General features: G+C 39.5%; 1 protein-coding gene across 1 annotated transcript; it reads right to left on the bottom strand.

Annotated features, from left to right (window-relative positions):
* Window positions 1-825: 825 nt before the first annotated feature.
* On the bottom strand, window positions 826-16,579 carry LOC143020714 (uncharacterized). Its single transcript, XM_076177399.1, has 6 exons — window positions 16,425-16,579; window positions 14,093-14,839; window positions 12,534-12,657; window positions 8,448-8,689; window positions 3,679-3,767; window positions 826-1,393 (listed from the first exon to the last, which is right to left on the bottom strand). Exons 2-6 carry the CDS (start codon window positions 14,829-14,831, stop codon window positions 1,085-1,087), a joined length of 1,503 nt encoding a protein of 500 aa, XP_076033514.1. The 5' UTR covers window positions 14,832-14,839; window positions 16,425-16,579; the 3' UTR covers window positions 826-1,084.
* Window positions 16,580-22,503: the final 5,924 nt, after the last annotated feature.

The raw sequence follows: 22,503 nt of genomic DNA, 5'->3' as shown, positions 1-22,503 counted from the left end.
TCTTCTATAGGAGGTGCTCAGATGAGAGGGAGGGTGGGAGGGGTGTGGAGTGTATGTAGGGATGAAATGGGTGGGAGTGTTTTTATGCCTTTCCCTTTTAGGCTACCCCCCTTGTAAGGGGGGAAAAGCCTTGGTATATGTATGTATGTTCTATAGTTATCCTTTTTGAGTTTCTTTTCATGACCAATTACCTGTGTGAACAAGGATTTTCTTGTATATTTCACATCGACATGAAGAGTAGAAATCTGTTCAAATCTGAACATGACATGCAAGACACTGTGCACCAAGATTTGATACCATCAGAGAAAAAAACAGTAACAACAAATTCACTAGGTATACCGACTCGTCGTAAAAATAGCCGCTGCGTAAAAAAAATGTGGTTTAATCATTAATACACAAGACATCAAATTTGTATTTTTCCATTTTTTGTATTTCAGCAATTCAGGGTGAGCAAGAACTGACTGCTGATATGAAAGGGTTGTGTACACTGAAAAAAGTTAAGAACCACTGATCTAAGGAGTGAGGAGCCACCTTTGTTCTTCAGCAACAAACCTGTCACACAGCTGTTCTGTGACCCAGTGAATTGATGGGCACCAAGTTTCATACTTTCAGGACTGAGATGACAATAGCAAGGACCTTCATCTTACCAAAAATCCATAGGCATTGATGAAAACATGTTTGTGTGAAATGGATGTCTTGGTTCCTAAACTCATAGCAGCACTGGAATTGTTGAGCAAGTTTTCTTTTAGGAAAGCTCCATAAACAAGCAGACAGCTTTCCCAATATGATGAAAGAGTGTAAGATGAGGAGGATCAACACCACAAGTTATCAACAACAGTTGTTAGCATTTAATTTATTAATTTTTCTTTACCACAATACAAATTTAACTCAACTGGGAACATATCTATGCAGGCTCTGAAGGGTTATAAATGTATTTTAATTCCTTTGATTAACCCTTTTCTCCTTGTTGGGATAAATTGGCTACTTTTAAGCATCTTGTTTTGGATGATACGTAAAAAAAAATAATTTCCCTTTGAGAAACCACTGGTCCAGAGTATTAGGTTTTACTAACCAAAAACACACACTACGATTTCTTTTGAAGTTTGCTGTGAACCATCTCCTTGAACTGAGAAAGAATCTTATTCTCCCGTTTCTGCCTCTCCTCCTTGCTGAACATGGCCAGGGCTCGTTTCTCATCTGCTGAGTAGATCTGGTTTTCTTTGCGGAGACGCACAGCCTCCATCCTTCTGTGTCTACTACCGCTCATAACATACCCAACCGACTCGAACTGCTCGATCTCATCGGATGTGAGACCAATTTCACCTCTCCTAGGGATGCGCTTTCCCTCGGCTACATAAGCAGCCATGGCTGCACCTTCTCCTGGCAGCAGAGCCTACAACAGAAACACGACAAATCAGATACAATTCAAATACTGGGAATCTCCTATACATGAAACTCCGATAAAAATTCAAAGGTATGAAAAGGAAAAAGCGAGGACGATATTCTCTATACGAAAGGCATATACTTCAATGGTGTAAAAGGAATCATGAAAAAATACTGAAAATGCTGAATAGAACCAACTTGAAAAACACGAGCAAATGCAGTGCCAGTCTTACTTCAATATACACTAGGCTGGATAGAGTGAGAAATGAGGAGGCGAGGAAGAGAACAGGGGTGGAAAGGGAACTGGGAGATAGGGTTGATGAAAGAGTATTAGGATGGTTTGGACACATGGAAAGAATGAGTGAAGAAAGATTAGTAAAAGAAGTGTGGAAGGCAGAGGTGGAAGGAGTGAATATGAGGGGGCATCCAAGGATGAGATGGATGGATGGAGTGAAAGGGCCATTGCAAAAGAGTGGAATGTCTGTGGAGGAAGGACGAGAGAGGACAGAAGATAGGGGTGAATGGAGAGGGGTTTTGTATAGATGATGCTGTGATGCATGAGGGGGAGTGGGTGGGGGATGGGGGGGGTGAGGAAGTATGTATGAGAAAAATTTAATGCAGCCCGAAGGGAATTCTCCCCGTCTTCTTTTCTGCATGAGGAGACGGAGAGGGGGGTTGCCGAATTTATGAAGTGCCCTTGCTGTAGATGTGCTATGTCTTGCAACACTGCTCCTGACCCAGGGCAGTGGACAGGATGCAGGGATGACCCATCATCCAGGAGGTGTCGAGATGAGAGGGAGGGGGGAGGGTGGAGGGGAGTGGAAGATATAGGAGATGGAATGGGTGGAAGTGGTTTCTGTGCCTATTTCTTTTTGACTACCCCCCATGTAGGGGGAAAAACCCCTTGGTATATGTAGGCCTCTATTCTATTTTGTTTCAACCACTTTTCTAGTTCATCTAAGCAGGTTTGGGCATCTTGGCAGTTGTTCCATGGTTGCTGTGCAGGGTTATTTTTACTATGCCATCTACATGTGAGGGTGATATCTGACGCAGCCTGAAGGGCTTTCTCCCCGTCCTCTCTTTTTCTGCATAAGAGGACAGACAGAGAGAGAGAGAGAGAGAGACATTGCCAATTAAATGAAGTGGCCTTGCCATGGATGTGCTGTCTTGCTGCATTGCTTCTGACTCAGGGCAGTGGGCAAAATGCAGGGATGACCCATCATCCAGGAGGAGCCAAGAAAAGAGAAAGGGAGGGGTGGTGAATGGGAGTGGAGTATGGGGGGGGGGATGAAATAGGTGGGAGTAGTTTTATGCCTTTGACTTTGGTTACTTCCCTTTTAAGGGGGAAAAAGCCCTTAGTATATGTATGTCATCCAGGAGGTGCCAAGATAAGAGGGAGGGAGGAGGGTGGAGGGGAGTGGAATATATAGGAAATAGAATGGGTGGGAGTGGTGTCTATGCCTTTTTCTTTTTGGCTACCCCCCCCATGTAGGGGAAAAAAGCCTTTGGTATATGTATGTATGTTTCTACATAGGTGAATGCTTTCATGTCATGATCTGGATTTTGTGTGGGGTGATCATTTGTGAAGTGGATAAGTAGTACAGGTGAAAGTGCTGTTCCTTGGGGAATTCTACTATACAATCTTTTAATCCACAACATTCTATATCCTGAGGAGGACCATTCAGTTATATGGGTAGCTGCCTAGCCATGTTGCCATTTCTGTTTCAGTGCAATATAAATCATGACTCACACATTTTGTGTGCTTCATGAGCCTTCAGAAGTCAATATACCCTACACACATTATCACTACCCTTCAGCAAAGGGCCTGACAAGGAAGGCGATTCACGGGTGCAGTAATGGAAAGGGTACAGGAAGGCAAGAGAAAGGAAGGATGATGAAAGAAGAAGGGGTGCGTTGGAAGTGACCCGATTGTTATTCTACTACATTCACTTAACAAGAAATTAATCTGAGGTGAGGGAAACAGGAGGTGGGGGCAGGGTGTAGTGTAGCTATTAGGAAAAAGAAGCTTCATTCTGAGGACTCTCCATTATCATACTATGGATACTACAATTATATCCTCTTCACATGGGCATGGAAGAGGATTATAAACCCCCGCATGGGCTCAAACAAAGCCCGTGGGAGTGATACTTCATTCCCAAATTTCAAGAAAAAAAAAATATATATATATATATATATATATATATATATATAAAAAACTCCCCACCCCCAGGAAGTAAGTTAAACCTCATATGCAGACCCCAATATGCCACATATATTAACCAACACATAACTTACCTTGCCATAATCCTTGTGGTTTAGCTGAACTTGTGGTTTTGGTAATGGTCCAACTACTTCTTCTAAAATTATATTTCCATTTTCTGCCTCTGCAAAAAATGAGAAAACAAATATAATAGAGCAAGTTTACTGACAATATATCACTCTCTCTTTCACACACACACTCACGCACCAGTATAAGAAGAGCCCCATATTGACATTTATGGACTTCATCAACAAGAAGAAATAACGATGTTGTACAACACAGCTATTCCTTAGCTCGTTTTTTTTGTTTTTTTAATGCTTGTAACAACATCTATTTACTGTCATAGTTTCATAATTTTATAATATTGTAGGCTGTATATTTTCAGCACTAATGCTGCTATATCCAATAAACCGTATATTATTATTATTATTTTGTAAACATTGTGACGAATGTGGGTAGGAGGTAATGGGAACACGGGCTGAGGGAAATACTTTTATTCCTGACTAGTTTCGCCTGAGTGGAATAAAAGTATTTCCATCAGCCCGTGTTCCCTTTACTTCTTACCCACATTATCATTATTATTATTATCATTATTATTACATAGTGATAGATGAGATAACCCAATGATCCCTGTTCCTCTTGCAGGAGGCAATCTTATCTCTTTGAGGCCAGAGGTCCTCCACATGAAAGTAGCAGTTGCTGACAAGACTGACGAGTTAAACACCATATGAGGACGGAGCCTATATTTGTACGACGTTTCCCTTATTGTACTTGAAAAACCTGTAACAAGCGAAACGTCATACAAATAAAGGCTCTGTCCTCATACGGTGTTTAACTCGTAAGATTGACTGATCTTTTGCAGGAGATTCGAGGATCCCAGGTAACTGGCAAAAGCCACCAGAATGGCCCGCAAGTCACTTACATATATATACCAAGGCCTTTTCCCCCTTACAAGGGAGGTAGCCAAAAAGGAAAATGCATAAAATCATTCCCACCCATTCCATCCCTGAATACACTCCACACCCCTCCACCCTCCCTCTTATCTTAGCACCTCCTAGGGCAGTGGACAAGGTGCAGAGATGACCCGTCATCTGGGAGGTGTTAAGATAAGAGGCAAGTCACTTATAGAAGAAATATTGTGTTTTTGTCTGGGTAAAACAAAGTCCTCTGTGAGGGGCACTGTCCTAGTCTCCCGATAGGGGGGGGGGAACCTGTGTGACGTTAAACCATATCTAGGCTATGTTGGGGCAGTATAGGATGTGTTCAGTGTCTTCTAAATCCATCCTGTTCTATCCACATTCCACTCACTGTCTTCTTTTCCATTAACATCTCCACATCAGTACTGCACGTCAGCACCCTTTTCCATCTCCCTTCTACCTAACTTTCCCCACCTTTTCACTTCCTTCCTCAACATCTTTCTATTCTTTTCATAATTTTCCATCAAACACATACCCCATCTCACATCCATTCCCCTTTTGGCCACCCTCACCTTGTATTGTGTTTACACCCTCTTTACTCTACACCTCTTATATGCTTCCTCATTTCTTCATTGGAAGAAGAAGAATTTGAAGAAGAATTTGAAGAAGAAGAATTTGAAGAAGAAGAATTTGAAAAAGAAGAATTTGAAGAAGAAGAAGAATTTGAAGAAGAAGAAGGATTTGAAGAAGAAGAAGAAGAAGAAGAAGAATTTGAAGAAGAAGAGGAAGAAGAAGAAGAAGAAGAAGGAGAAGAATTCGAAGAAGAAGAGGAAGAAGAAGAAGAAGAAGAAGGAGAAGAATTCGAAGAAGAAGAAGAAGAATTCAAAGAAGAAGAAGAATTTGAAGAAGAAGAGGAATAATTTGAAGAAGAAGAATTTGAAGAAGAAGAAGAAGAAGAAGAAGAAGAAAAAAGAAGAAGAAAAAGAAGAAGAAGAAGAAGGAGAAGAAGATCTACAACAGCATATTACTCAAGCATCTACCACAACCTGCCACCCAAACCACACAAAACATCCACACAGAAACACATTCACATATATATAACTAATCAAGTAGTTCAAGAAAGACCACCTTAACTTAACACTACAACAACGCTGAGATATATGTCCCACAAAGAAAACTCTTATCCACTAAACAAAACCCACACTAGCATGCTTGCACTCAGACCACCGTCCATTACTGCAAGAGTACCAACACAGAAAAGGCCTGGACTCAGATTCAAACTGTTTCAGATGTAACCACCACACAGAAGACACAGAACACCTCATACTACAATGCTCCACACTGACTATCCCCAAACAACACAATCTCTCTTCTCTAAGTGACTTATGGTCCCAACCTGAGTCTGTTGCTGGTTTCCTGGAGGTCACAGACTCACAGGTCCTCTGCAAGAGACCATGGGCAATGGATTGATTGATCACATTTAAAGAATATAGATTTACATACATAAATTTACCAAAGGCTTTTTCACCCTTACAAGGGAGGTAGCCAAGAAACAAAGGCATAAAACCACTCCCACCCATTCCATCCCCACCCCCTCCCTCTTTTCTTGGCTCCTCCTGGATGACAAATCATCCCTTCATCTCGTTCAGTGCCCTGGGTCACATGCAGTGTCACAAGACACAGAACATTCACAGCATGGCCACTTCATTAAATCAGCAACCCACCCTCTCCGTCCTCTCATGCAGAAATGGAGAAGACTGGGAAAAGTCCCTTCGGGCTGCATCAATTTATTTTTTATACATACTCCCTTGCCCCCCCCTCCATCCCCCACCCACTCCCCCTTATGCATCACAGCATAATCCATACACAACCATTCTCCATTCACCCATATCTTCTGTCCTCTCCCATCCTTCCTAAACTGATGTTCCCCTCTTTCCCAATACCCTTTTTACCCCCTCCATCCATCTCATCCTTGATCACCTCCTCATGTTCACTCCTACCTCTGCCTACCTCTTTTACTAATCTTTCTTCACTTATTCTTTCCATGTGTCCAAACCATCCCAATACTCTTTCATGAACCCTATCTCACAACTCCCTTTCCACCCCAGTTCTCCTCACCTCCTCGTTTCTCACTCTATCCAGCCTAGTAACCCCTATCATAGTTCTCAGGCACCTCATCTCAAACACATTCAAACTCCTCCTCTCTTATGTTCCATGTTTCTGCCCCATATAGTGCTCTTGGCTCAATCACTCCTTCATACAATCTCCTCTTAGCATCCATTCCCAAATGTCTATTTCTCATTACACTTTTTAATCCACCAGAGTATTTACTTGCTTCTTTCAATCCACATTATCCCTCCACTCCTCCTTTTCCCACCACATTCACACCTAAGAGTATCTAAAACTATCTACTTCCTCCAGTCTCTCCCTTAATACTCATTTCCTGTCTGCTGCCATTTTCTCCCCTTGTACATCTCATCACCTTACTTTTACCCACATTAATCTTCAACTTCTTTCTTTCACACATCCTCCCAAACTATGTCACTAACTTCCTCAATCCCTCCTCTGATCCTGCTACAAGCGTAGTGTTGTCAGCAAACAACAACTGATTTATCTCCCACTTTTCTCAATTTCCTTTCACCATCTCCAATCCCCAACCCACTACCCTTGCATTTACCTCTCACCCCATCCATGTATAAATTGAACAGCCAAGGCGACATAACATATCCCTGACAAAGTCCCACCTTTACCTCAAACCACTCATTCTCTCCATTTCTAATTCTAACACAAGCTCTTACTATTCTCGTTAAAACTCAACTGCTTTTAAAAGCTTTCCTCCTACCCCATATATCTCCAGTAAACTCTCACAGTGCCCACTGTCTACCCTGTCATAAGCCTTTTCCAAATCCATAAAGGCCCAAAAAACATCCTTACCTTTTCCTAAAGCTTTCTCACATATCTGTCTTACCACAAAAATCTGATCCACACAACCCCTACTTGTCTTAAACCCACACTGTTCCTCACCAATTACTATCTTTGTTCCTCTCCTAATCCTCTTAATCAAGACCTTCCCATAAGCCTTCCCAACTACACTTAATAAACTGATCCCTCTGAAACTACTACATTCACACTTATCCCCTTTTCCTTTGTAAAGTGGAACTATACAGGCACTCCTCCAGTCCTCTGGCACTTTAGCCTCTCTTAACAAACATTAAATAACCTCACCAGCCAGTCCATCATCACTGTTCCTCCTTTTTTTAGACATTCTGCATGACACCCATCCAACCCAAGTGCTTTACCTGCTCTCATCATCTTAATAGCTGCCTTCACCTCATCTTTCCTTATTTCTCCTCCATTTTCCTCACTCATTACTGTCATTTTCTTAGCATTTCCCACTGCAACTACCTTTCCCTCCCTATCCTCCTTCACATTTAACAACTCTCTAAAATACTCAGCCCATCTTTCTCTTACTGCCCTCTCTTCCATTATCATCTCTCCATCTGCACCTTTTACTTTTTCTTCTCTACTTGATTCACCTCCTCTTCCTCTTTTAATTTCTTTCCAAAACATGAAAGTGGAGTATGTGGGGATGAAATGGGTGGGAGTGGATTTATGCCTTTGACTTTGAAAGTAATATAGATTTCAAATCTAAAAATGTGCATTCTTAGCCAATAAAGCTACAGAACATTCATTTTACGAGGTTCAGTAACCAACTGCATTCATTTATACATTATCATGCTTCTCCTAACCTACAGAGAGTAGGATTGGACCTCACAGTTTTGTACTGTCCAAGTTATTACAAATTAACTTTATCAAAAATAAATTATCTGCAGCACTGTTTTTCCATCAAGTGTTGAACTGCCAAAGGAAACAAAGAGACAACTTACTCTTTTTCTCAATCCATTCCAGGACCTCTTCTTCCATCTCGGACCCGGAGTCGTGGGAAGATGACGAGGACACAGATGAAGCCCTTTTCTTTGCCTTCTTTTTCTTCTCCTTTTTTCTTTTTTTCCTCTCTTTCTTGCTCTTCTTTTTTTTCTCCTTTTTCTTTTTCTTTTTCTTCTCACCTTCAGTACTCAAAAGGTTGTCAATGCAAACATCCTCGTTATCTGTATCTTTGTTATCGGAACTGTGGGAAGTGTTACAAAATGTTACAACGCTTATTACCTGATATAAGGGCATACTACATTAAATTCCCTGATTCATAAGTCAAGAAAAGAGGAAAGGAGGGGTGGTGAGTGGGAGTGGAGTATGCGGAGATGAAATGGATGGGAGTGGACTTATGCCTTTGACTTTGACTACCTCCCTTGTAAGGGGGGAAAAGGCCCTTGATATATACATACATACACACATATACCAAGGCTTTTTCCCCTTCCAAGGGAGGTAGCCAAAAAGGGAAAGGCATAAAAACACTCCCACCCATTTCATCCCTAAATACACTCCACACCCCTCCCACCCTCCCTCTCATCTGAGCACCTCCTGGATGACGGGTCATCCCTGCACCCTGCCCACCGCCCTGGGTCAGAAGCAGTGTCACAAGACACAGTACATCCACAGCAAGGCCGCTTCATTTAATCGGCGACCCCCCCCTCTCCGTCCCCCTTTGCATATAAGGTGAGGATGGGGAGAAATCCCTTCGGGCTGCGTCAAAATTTACTCACACATACTACCCCGCCCATTCCTCCTCATGCAGTCACAACATCATCCATATACAACCATTCTCTGTCTTCCGTCCTCTCCCTTCCTTCCTCAACAGACATTCCCCTCTTCCCCAAAGCCCCCTTCACCCCATCCATCCACCTCATCCTAGGACGTCCCCTCATGTTCACTCCCTCCACATCTGCCTTCCATACCTCTTTTACTAGTCTTTCTTCACTCATTCTTTCCATGTGTCCAAACCATCCTAATATTCTTTCATCAACCCTATCTCCCAAATCCTTGTTGTTTTTTCCCTTTACCAGGGAGGTAGCCAAGTCCAAAGGCATATACCCACTCCTATTCATTAGAGAAGCTATTAATAATAGGTAAGGTTATACTTTCAAGGATTTGGAGAAGGCATAAAGCAGGTGACAATGAGGTGGAGAGTGGGGGGGTGAAAACAGCTGGTGGTCAGGGTTGATCATAGAATGCAAAGATGTTTTAGGTACATGGAAAGAACTTATGAGATAATTTTTGCAAAAAGAGTGTAGAGACTAGAGAGCGGAAGTGAATGAAGAGATTGAGGGGAAGACCAAGTTGAAGTGGATGGACAAAAGATAGGAATGAATAAAGAGTGGTAGTACATAGCTGAGGAAATGACATTACCAAAGAGATGTTCTTCTTGTTTGCTCTATGCATTTCTCAAGTGGATGTGATGGGACAAGGATTGTCATACGAGGCAGTGAGGGAAAACCAAATCCAAATGTTGGGTCCTCATGTGGAGGTACTGTCTATCTGCATTGCCTCTGACCCAAAAAGTTTGGTGAGTACAAAGATAGGATAGTTAAAGGATAGGTTATGGATGGTATGGGATAGGTGAATAGTGGGTGCATGCCTAGGCTGGCCATCTCCATTATCAGGGGTAAGGACTTGTATTTTAACAGGACAAATGTTCTGGTATGCGCAAACAGTATTGCAGAATTTATGATACATGTCAATAAGTAATGCCGTTCAGACTATCCCTTACATTCCCTTGAAACTATACCTCCTTTTGAGGAGGTATTCTTAAAGGTCTTAATTGATTGTGTTGGGTCTTTGTCTCTGTCTAAGAAGCAACAAATATTTGATCTCTTTGAAGACACCTCCCATATATTAGCACCTAATTTTAGGACATAACATAAGAATGAAGGAGACTGCAAGAGACCATAAGGCCTACACTAGGCAGCTCCGTATCCATCACTACCTGTCATCCCCATTCATTAAGTTGTCTAATCGTTTCTTAAAACAACTGATACTTTCAGCGCTTACTACATGGTTACTAAGTTTATTCCATTTGTCAACCACCCTATTAGTAAACCAATTCTTGCCTATTTCCTTTTTAAATCTAAATTTGTCCAGTTTATAACCATTACTGCGAGTCCTACCTTGTTGTTTTAATATGATAACCTTGTTTGCATCACCCTCGTTAAAGCCTTTGATCTACTTGAACACCTCTATTAGATCACCCCACACTCTGTGTCTTTCCAGAGAATGTAAGTTAAGGTGTCTAAGCCTTTCTTTGTAAGGCAAATTTCTGATTCCATGTATCATTTTGGCCATTCTTCTCTGTACTGATTCTAGTGAATTTACGTCCATTCTGTAGGACAGAGACCAAAACTGTACCGCATAGTCAAGGATGGGTCTATCGCTAGATAGAGTTTAATAATTACCTCTGCACTTCTATTTGTAATCGTCCTAGCAATGAAACCCTTATGCTCTGTTAGCTTTATTCCTGGCGCTAATGCACTGTTTCCTGGTTTTAAGGTACCGACTCACGAGAACTCCCAAGTCTCTCTCGCACTCAGTTTTCTCTAAAAGCGTGTTATCTAAGCTGTATCTATTTTTGGGGTTGTGTAGCCATACGTTTAACATGCTTCGCTTGGAGATATTGAAGTTTATTTGCCATTTCACCGACCATGTGAACAATTTGTTAAGATCATCCTGCAGAATATCTGCATCGTCTCCTGACCTAACTAGGCGTCCTATTTTTGTGTCGTCCGCAAACTTACTAACATCACTATTTATCCCATCATCTAAGTCGTTTACGTACATAATGAACAACAAGGGACCCAAAACCGAGCCCTGGGGGACCCCACTAGTAACATTGCCCCACCTAGATTTTACTCCATTTATGGTGACCCACTGTTTTCTGTTACTAATCCAAGCTCTAATCCATTCTAACACTTTTCCTCCTATGCCATGGGCTTTGACTTTATTTAGTAGTCTCTGGTGTTGCACCTTATCGAACGCTTTGCTAAAGTCAAGGTAAATAATACCGTAATTATCATTGTTATCCAACGCCTTATATACTTAAGTGTAAAAACATAGAGGATTAGTCACAAATGACTAACCCTTGGAGAAACCATACTGTGAATCACGAATTAAATTATGTCTTTCGATGTGTTCTCTGAGTCTATTTACTATTACTGATTCAAGCATTTTTCCTATAACCGATGTTAAACTGATTGGCCTGTTGTTGCATATAGACAATATATCTCCCTTCTTAAAAACAGGAACGTTTGCTTGCCTCCAAGCAGTAGGCACAAAACCTATCTCCCTTCTTAAAAACAGGAACGTTTGCTTGCCTCCAAGCAGTAGGCACAAAACCAGTGTCTACAGATTTATTAAATATTTCAGTTAACTGGTTGCAGATTTCAAATTTACACTCCTTTGGCATTTTCAATGTTTCTATAATTAAAATCTCCCATGATCACAACGTTTTTGTACTGGGACACTGTGAATTTCATGAATCAGGGGATCAGTCTGCTCAATGCTGAGGTTAGGAGGTCTGTACAAGATGCCAATAATAACTTTCTTATTCTTCCCTATAATATCTATCCAAATGGATTCTGTACAGTCCTCTTCCTTAATCAAATTGTTGATAATACAGTTTATTGTATTTTTTAACGAAAAGTGCTACACCTCCCCCACTCCTGCCAACCCTATCCTTTCTGAAAAAACTTATATCCTTCTATTTCAATTTCGGGAAGGAAATGTTTATCAGCCATGTTGATCCATTAGTATAGGCGTGGGATGGGTAAAAGATGGGTGTATGCCATAACTAGGCCATTTCCCTTACAAGGGGGAAAAGGACCTTTTCATATATGCACTGTGTAACTGTATTGTGGGATGCATTTAATTTTTTTTTTCTAAAAAGAAAAAGAGGAGGAAGAAAAAGAGGAAGAAGAAAAAGTGGAGGAATAAGATAGAAAAAAGAAGAAAATGAAAAGAAAATAATAAAAATTAATACAGATGACCACATCTATAAATTTGTAAACAAACCCCATAATACGCACTCTTCTCCTACATTCTGTGGCGATGGCAGCCAGACTTCTTCTACTCCTTCTTCTGTGATATGTTGTCTCTGCATACGTCGATGACCATAAAAGTCCTCACTCTGTTCTCCATGGCGCCAGCCACCTGCAAGTACCATAACTTTACTTAAAGCCAACAAAGTGACTGATTATTCTTTAGCCTTTTTTACCTCCCTTATAAAGGGGTAAGAAACCCTTGGTATATAGATACACAATTCATTTTCACAAATAATTTGTTAGGTTATGCATCTGCTATGATAACACTCCTTAAGCCAAACACAATTCCCTGACATTCACCAACATCCAGTCTTTAAAATGTGTCATCAAAAAATAGGGTTAGCAGTTACTGAAATATCCTTGATAAAAAAAAAATTACTTAGCACCAACCAAAAAAAAAACACTGGTTATAACACTGAGTATCTACCTATAACCCTCCTATAGTTATTATAAACATAGGCCCACTACCTTAATAATTGTAAATCTTAAAGCTACCATGCTGTCACTCTGAACACTCAAAAGTCTGCCCTTAAATAAGCATGCCATATTTAGTGTTACAAATGACATTAAGTCCCCAAATTCCTGACAAATTCCTCATACATTTGTATATAGGTGATCCCCAATATTCATAGGTTCCACAATCTTGGATTTGTGTATTTGTATATATATATATAATGGGTGGGAGTGATTTCTATGCCTTTTTCTTTTTGGCTACCACCCGTGTAAGGGGAAAAAGCCTTTGGTATATGTATGTATATATGTATGTATGTATGTATGTATATATATATATATATATATATATATATATAAATATATATATATATATATATATATATATATATAGACTGGACTAAGGCATCATCAATTTTATCATGTAATCCTGTTGTTAACAGGAACATCATTGAAAGTAGCCTTATCAAAGAAACTGAGTCCGTCAATTTGAACATAAGTAATGGTTTGTATAAATTAGATAATTACATAATTAAGAACATTTGTAAACAATTCGGTATAGGAGATTTTGGTTAACCCCAAGAGTGGACAAATGGCATGGTTCCGTGTGGGACCTTGTGACCTCTCCTAATTTTTCCGTGTGGTGCCTTGTGACCTCTCCTATATTTTTCGTATGACGCCTTGTCACCTCTCCTAGGTTTACACTTTTCCGTTTATATTGTCTTTGTATTGTATTTTTGTCTGTATTCTCCCCTGAGGATGTGAATTACACGAAAGCGCTTGGGATTTCTGTGTTTCTTTTTCTTAAGTGGTTACCAGCATATATATATATATATATATATATATATATATATATGTATTTTACAGTTATTTAGTTTTGAACAGGATTTGTTTTTTTCTTAATTTTGGTTGTTCAGAGGTGTGATTTTGGTGCCTTGTGTTTTCTGGTGTCTTTCTGTGTGGCAGGGTTTTGAGGGTTTGAAAATCATTCACACAAATTCCACTATGTTCCCTAGCCCTATGGATGTTGGGGGTCATGTGTGCTGGCATGTAGACAATAGTCTATAAGTAAATGAAACACTTAAACTTCTCACCTCTTCCCCTAAAGTAACGAACTTCCTTTCTCTCCTTCTCCAACTCTTGATATTTGCTATGACCCCATCGGTCATCAGGAGTTGGCGGCGAACGTTCACGAGAATTCCAGGATCCCGGTGGTTTTGGAGAACCGCTGTCATCACTTGATAAGTCGTATCGATGTCGGGGAGACCTAAACTTACTCACTTCCCTTGACTTTGATATTTTCCTGTCTGTAAAACTGGAATCTTTAAACTTTTCAGTATGTTTGCTTTTACTGGATTTCTTTTTCCTTTCTCTTGATCTAGATCTTTCTTGTCTTTCTGGAGATGTAGATGGGGATCTTGCAGCTCTATCTTTGGATCTCTGTCTGTCCCTTCCAGACTTGTATTTTGATATGGACGTATCAGTTGATCTAGATCTCGCATACCTGTCTCTGTCTTTGGAAGATCTATGACCACTGTCAGTGACTTTATTTGCACTATATTCTCTTGACCTTGAATAACTATGGCCATCTTTTGAATATCCACGGCCATGCCTATCCCCGGACCTATCTTCACTCACTTTATACTTATCCCTGGAGTACACATCAGAACTTTCATGATTTCTTGAATATCTATTGTCCTTCCTCCCTTGAGAGTGTTCACTTCGTTTTCTTTTGTCTGGTTTCGGTGATTCACTATGTCTTCTTTTTCTTCGAGATGGAGAACTGTCTGTGGAAGTACTGCTACTATCATCTGAGCCACCTGGAATCACCATGATGTGTACTGAAAAGGAGCACACATTATTTAAAAAGCTATATTTTATATATGTACAACTTAATACATGTATAACCTGACATCAATGACAGACACCTACTTGTGGCCTTGCAAGATGGACAGCAGTGAATTAATTCCTTACAGCCTATTTTCAAAACCTGCAAACTCCCTCAACTCCTGCTGGAGGCACACCCTTGAGCAGGTGACACCTAGTCCCTACACTGGGTCCAAGATCTTTATCATCTTGGAATGTATTTCTTCCTCCTTTTCATGTATGGAGAGCTCACAAATGCAAACAGCTCAACACCTACTACTATCAGGCTCAGCCAAATGCATATATCTATATGACAAAATGCTTCTTACCACTTACAGGGATGGTAGCCAACCAAAGTATGCATCCACCCCCAACCCACTTGATTCCCTTTTATCTTTATTCCTAGCAATGTAGGGCCATCCCTGTCCCCTGCCCACTACCTGGGTCAAAAGCAATGCAGCAAGACCAAGCACATCCAGTGGCAGAGCTATTCAATCCAATTGTCATAATTTCACAAACCTGGTGAAATACGACTGCAAACCACTCCACTCGAGTTGACATTGAGGAATGTGTACGACAGGTTCCATTACATTCCTTTTAATGTCCTGTGTGGTGTGATAGTAGTGTCCTTATCTAGTGATAAAATGACACACAGTCAAGGGCCAAAGCTGGTTTACCCCCACAGTATCGTTTACATGGCAACCCTCCCTTTTTATCTCCTCACAAGTAAATAGAGGAGACAGAGACCTCCCTTTGGGTTGCATCAATTTAGTCTTTAGTGTAGCAACTGCACTTGAGCAATTTCAATTTGCTTCTGTGGCCAGGCCTGTTTTGTGTTGGTACCGTATTGTTTCACTGGTAGATAGAGAAAAAGATATGGGATCTCATGAGTATAACTCCTACATATATATTACCAGATAAATACAACTAGGTAAATTTCTGCTGATACCTGCAATTTCTCTACTATTATCACATGATAAATAACATGTTAATTTCACTAATTGAGATATTCCATACTTCTGTGACTGTCACCATTTCTGAAGCTTTGTTAGAGAAAACAATTTCCCAAGAAAATCTGAACAAATCTCTTCATAACAAAAAGGTAAATAGGTGAAATTGATTTGTCCAAAACCCAACAATACTTTATTTCATTCCAATCTGTTAATAAGTGATAACCCAAAATATGGTATATGACAATGGTCAAACGCTATAATAATATCTTTAGCACAGTATTGGTCCGAGCTAATTTGGAAGATTTTAAAATAAGTGAAAAGACATTTCTGTTGTACAGGTGATCAAGAAAACGCAAAATGTAACTACTCTGTAATCAGGGTTATAATACCGATGAGAAGTAGTATTAAATAAATGTGCACTGCCTGCTCACAATATCAAAAACATATCGCAACTATTTCCTAAAAATATTTCTTTCCAAAGTAAAACTTTTAACAAAGTCGTCGAACACCATCAATATTAACACACAAGTGCATCCTGAGAAGAATTACTCATGGTCAGAAAAGTCCAATTATATCTATAATATTCAATAACATATAAAAATATTACCGTTCAACAATCACACCAGCCACGTTCGATCTCACAACGTAATTTGTAAACAATCTCCTAGCTGCAGCTTTCTCACAATATGGTGAGGGGGAACTTTAGAAATTACCCCCGATTGGAAAAAATACCATAGATATAATACAGGCCTCATAGAATTGTAAAAACGCGCACAATCAAATTTCTGAAACTATAATTTTGGTGGGAATCAAAGTGAATAATTACAATTAGACTAAAGTACGACGATTTATTTAATAACCCCCCCTTCACATTTTGCTTTATCCCTGTAGCCCCTTCCACTCTTAGCTTTCACTGTGTTTTGTCAGCTTGTTCCATTCTTCCACTACTTTCTTGAAAAGCAATATTTCCTCACATTAAGTTATGATCTTAGTTTATAAAATATGAGTGTGTTTGCTTTTGTTATTACCCTATCTTTAATAAAGATGTGACTTTGTCACTTTCTAGACATTTTATAATTTTTAAAACATCAAGCAAATCGATTCTCAAACCTTATTTCCAACGGTATCAGCCCCTTTTCATTCTGGTCTCGTAGGATCTTTTCAAAATATAATTTTTTGCAATTTGTTTTTGTACCTCCTCCACATCCTTCTGGTAGCAAACCGCAATGTTGACGTCACAGTTACCACACTTTCTATCGGCAGTTGGGTAAACTACTAAGATGCGGACAATCTCAATGCATTGAAAAAGTAGACAATGTCGACATGCGACCCATTTCCAATTTCTTTATTGTTAAAGGATGACGTCCCTGGGACATTCAACGTATTGACAATTATTCCAACATTCTACAGCAGCGTTGGTTGGAGTGTCGATGAATAAAAAGTTGACACAAGGTGGAACGGTTCAGGGGTCGATTCCGAAGGGTAGCACGACTATAGGGTCCCTACGAGTAGTGTAAGAAGAACGCTATGGACCACAGGGACGTCACTATTAGTCCTTAATATTGAATGCATAAAACATGCGGTCTATATCCAACACGAGAAACTCGTTCGCTTAATCAGTGATGATGATGGTCATAGTAATAGTAATGATGATGGTCATAGTAATAGTAATGATGATGGTCATAGTAATAGTAATGATGATGGTCATAGTAACAGTAATGATGATGGTCATAGTAATAGTAATGATGATGGTCATAGTAATAGTAATGATGATGGTCATAGTAATAGTAATGATGATGGTCATAGTAATAGTAATGATGATGGTCATAGTAATAGTAATGATGATGGTCATAGTAATAGTAATGATGATGGTCATAGTAATAGTAATGATGATGGTCATAGTAATAGTAATGATGATGGTCATAGTAATAGTAATGATGATAATGATAATGATAATAATAATGATAATAATGATAATAATAATGATAATAATAATGATAATAATAATAATGATAATAATAATAATAATGATAATAATAATAATGATAATAATAATAATGATAATAATAATAATGATAATAATAATAATTATAATAATAATAATGATAATAATAATAATGATAATAATAATAATGATAATAATAATAATGATAATAATAATAATGATAATAATAATAATGATAATAATAATAATGATAATAATAATAATGATAATAATAATAATGATAATAATAATAATGATAATAATGATAATAATAATAATAATAATAATAATAATAATAATAATAATAATAATAATAATAATAATAATAATAATAATAATAATAATAATAATAATAATAATAATAATAATAATAATCATCTATATACCAACAGCTTTTCCCCCCTTATAATGGAGGAGGTAGCACCCATTTCACTCCCCTCCACCACCCTATCCACCCCACCCGCCCATCTCGGCTCGAGGTTGATGGGGCACCCCTGCATCCGCTAACTGCCCTGGGTCAAACCCAATGTAGCAAGACAATACATCCACAGAAAGGCAGGTTTCATTTAATCGACAACCCCCCCACCCCCACCCTCCCGGTCCCCTCATGCAGAAAAAGAGAAGACGGGGAGAAAACCGCTCGGGTTGCGTGAAAACAGCATTCACATATAAGCATCCTCTATCCCCCCCCCATCCCTCCCTTGCATAACAGTATCATCCATACACACATTCTCCACTAATCCTTATCTCCTGCTTTCTCCTTTCCTTGTTCAACAGACATTCCCCTTTTGCTCAATGCCCCCTTCACCCCATCCATCCATCTCATCCTCGGTTGTCTCCTCAAGTTCACTCCTATCTCTGCCTTCCACACTTCTTTTACTAATCTTTCATCACTCATTCTTTCCATGTGTCCAAATCATCCCAATAATCTTTCATCAGCCCTTTCTCGCTCTCCTCCTCACCTTCTCGTTTCTCACTATCCAACCCTGTAACCCCTACCATACTTCTCGAACACATTTAAAAATTATCTTTCTGCTTCCCTTAAATTCCAAGTCTCTACTTTATACAATACAGTCGGCAAAATCATACATTCATATAATCTCCTCTTTGTAGTCATTCCCAGTTGTCTACTTCTTATAACACTTTTTAACCCCCCAGGCATTTACTTGCTTCTCTCAATCTACAATTTACCTCCACCTCCATCCCTCCCTTTCCTGCCACATGCGACCTTAAATACCTAGAGCTATCTACTTCCTCCAGCCTCTCTTTTTTTAGACTTACTTCCAACTCACCGCCAATCTCTACCCTTGTACATCCCATCACCTTACTTTTACCCACATTTATCTTCAACTTTCTCCTATAGCATACTTTCCCGAACTCCGTTACTATCTTCCTTGATCCCTCCTCTGAGCCTGCTACAAGTAGTGTCGTCAGCAAACAACAGCTAGCTCACACTTTTCTCCATTTTCTTTAACAATCTCCAATCCCCTACCTATTCCCCTCACCTTTACCTCCCACACCACCCAGCCATATACACATTCAACAGCCATGGCGACATGACATAGCCTCACCTGTACCTCAAACCACTTACTCTCTCCATTTCTCAATCTATCACAGGTTCTACTACTCTCGTAAAGAATCTTTACTGCTCTCAACAGCTTTTTTTCCTATCCCACATATCTGCAAAACCTCCCACAGTATTTCTGTCTTCCCTGTCATAGGCCTTTTTCGAATCCACAAAGGCCCAAAAAAGATCCCTACCTTTTCCTAATGCTTTTTCATATATCTGTGTTACCAAAATATTTTGATCCATGCAACCCCTACCTTTCCTAAGTCCACACTGTTCCTCACCAATTCTCCCTTTGTTCCTCTCCTAACCCTCTCGGTCAAAACCCTCCCATAAGCCTTTTCAATTACACTCAACCAACCGATCCCTCTGAAACTACTACACTCACACTTGTAAAGTGGAACTATATGGGCAGTCTTCTAACCTCCCTTAGACAAACATTAAACAACCTCACCAGCCACTATTACCGTACCTCCCTTCTTCAGACATTCCGCACGACACCCATCTAATCCAGGAGCCTTACCTGTTCTCACCGTTTTCAGAGCTATTTGCACCTCATTTTTTCCTCTTTCTCCCCCACTTTCCTCTCCCATCTCCATCTTTTTCTTAGCCTTAGCGTCTTCCACTGCTACCACAAATCCTTCCTTATCCTCCCTATTCAGCAGCTCTCTAAACTACTTCGCCCATCTTTCCCTTACCGCCTCCTTTTCCATTAAGATCTGTCCATCAGCGCCTTTGATCTTTTCTTCTCTACTTGACTCACTTCCCCTTCCTCTCCTGATTTTCTTCCAAAACATATTTATATTGCTTTAAAAAAATGTCAGTCATTCTCCTCTCCATTTTACACCTGCTCTCCTTTTTTTTTATCCTTTTATCTTCTCTTTTGCTTCTCTTCTTTGATTCTTTATACTTCTCATACTTTTCTCTCTTCCTACTTTGCAACCAGTCCTTGAATGCTCGCATTTTTATTCTACTATCCTCTTCACTTCATCATCCTACCACTCACTACCCTTTCTTCTATTCCCTCCCGTCCTTCTTGTTCATCATACAATCTTTGGACACCTAGTCACTTCCTCCTTAAAATACCCCCATTTCTCTTCCACACCAACTTCCACTTTGTCCTTCACCACCTCCCACATTTCTCTCAAATTCCCCCTGTACTCCTAATCCTTTTCCTTTTTATTTAAACAGTTTGCTCTAAACACCTCTCTACCTTCTGTCCTTTTCCTCTTTCTCCATCTATCCTCCACTCTCAACTTACCTTTCACAAAAAATATCTAATATTCCCCCAGTCTCTCCCCTTAGAACATGTATATTAAAAAAAAAAAAAAAATCCTACTCTTCTCCTGGTTATCAATATATAGTTCATTAAAACCCTATCTACCACCCTTCCAGACTTTTTTCCTAAACACTGTGTTAGCTATCATCAACACTCTAGACACGTCTCCACAATCAACTCCCCACTACGAATTTTCCTGGCACTCTACACTTCTCAACCACTCCGTCTATTGGTTCATCTACCCCTAGCATTGAGATTTCCCAATACCATTACATTGACATTTCTCCCTAAACCCTCTATGCACTCATTTAACTCTATCCAAAAATCCTCCCTTTCCTCTACACTCTTCTCACTACCAAGCCCATATATACTTACAAAGACCATATCTCCCTTCCCAGTTTCACCTTCATCCACATTAACCTTGAAGAAACAATCTCCCACTTCACCACACACTTACCTATTTCTTCATTTGCTAATATAGCCACCCCTTCTCTCCCTCGTCCTCTCTTCACTCCCGACACCCTTCCAACTACAATCCCAAACTCAAACTATCCCTTCCCTTTCAACTTAGTTTCACTCAATGCCAAAATCTTTCTTCTTACAAACATACTGCCAATATCTTCCCTTTTACTCCCATCCGTACCACACCCACGCACATTAAAAGACTAAAACCTTAGGGTTCTAGTTGGACAACTTGGTAGACTACCCTGCTCAAACCCATCGTTGACATTTTGAATGTCCAAATGTGGTTTGGGAAAACACATCCAAATAACACCCTTCCTGTGCGCACTATCCTCATAACGGGATTGTGGATGGCATTTTGAAAAGTCAAACGAAGTCGGATCTCGTCAAAATAACCGATAGATATGGATATACATTTAGAAAAAAAAGTGTTACAAGGCGTACAGTTTCGTTTGTCCGCAAGGCATTTTCCTTCGCAATAACGTGTGACCGATTTTTATTTCTATTTTTAGGAACTTTGTGGATTGCTATTGGTCCCGTTATTTGTTAGCAATACTCAAAATGTAACACCACCAGGTATTTGTAAAGTTTTTCAATGTTAGTGTTTTTATTGTATATTGTTCTGCTTATGTTTCTTAAATTATCTTTCATACAAGGTATAGTAGATAGTTCGGATGAAATTTCATTGCCTTGTTAAATGTTTTTCTTTTGTTTTCTGGTATATTTATGTAGTCAGATTACAAGTGCTGTTTGCTAGAACGCTAATAATGTGTTCATTTGCACACTGTTTGCGAATAGAGCTTAGTAGTTGATATATCGAGTTAAAGGCCTATTCGTAATCTACAAAAGCTAAAAAAGAAGATTGATTTACGTCAATTTTTTCATTCTAGACGTTTCTCTTGTTTGAAGTTGATTCAAGTTTACTATTTCAGTAACTGGCAACTTCACGTTTTACGTATGTTTTTGTCTTGTCATTGTGAGTACTTTATACTGGGTAGAGTAATATGAACGCGCGCGCGCGCACACACACACACACACACACACACACACACACACACACTAGAGCAAAGAAGAGAGAGAGGAGATTTGATAGCTAGTTACAGAATCATGAAAGGCATAGAAATTATTGATAGAGAGGATCTAATAAAATGGGATGATAGAAATACAATAGGACACGGAAAGAAAATCAAGAAAGACAGCTATAGAAGAGATCTGAAAAAGAACAGCTTTCCTCACAGAGTAATAGACAGTTGGATCAAGTTAGATGAGAAAGTGGTGTGTGCAAAAACAATACATGAATTTAAAAATAGTTTAGATAAAATGAGATATGAAGACGGGACTCCATGAGCATAGCTCCCCTTCCCGTAAAATACAACTAGGTAAATATAACTAGG

Source organism: Oratosquilla oratoria, chromosome 40 (genome assembly GCF_046742065.1).
Source record: "Oratosquilla oratoria isolate Oo_2021 chromosome 40, ASM4674206v1, whole genome shotgun sequence".
Lineage (NCBI taxonomy): Eukaryota > Metazoa > Arthropoda > Malacostraca > Stomatopoda > Squillidae > Oratosquilla > Oratosquilla oratoria.
Note: the sequence above shows the minus strand (reverse complement) of the source record. Positions and strands in the feature narration are given on the sequence as shown.

Excerpts from the sequence above, each read along its gene's own strand:
- LOC143020714 (XM_076177399.1), bottom strand. The coding sequence starts at position 14,831 with ATGGTGATTCCAGGTGGCTCAGATGATAGTAGCAGTACTTCCACAGAC. Across the intron at positions 12,658-14,092 it reads TCGTTACTTTAGGGGAAGAG|GTGGCTGGCGCCATGGAGAA; the intron begins GTGAGAAGTTTA and ends TGGTACTTGCAG. Across the intron at positions 8,690-12,533 it reads CCACAGAATGTAGGAGAAGA|TTCCGATAACAAAGATACAG; the intron begins GTGCGTATTATG and ends CACTTCCCACAG.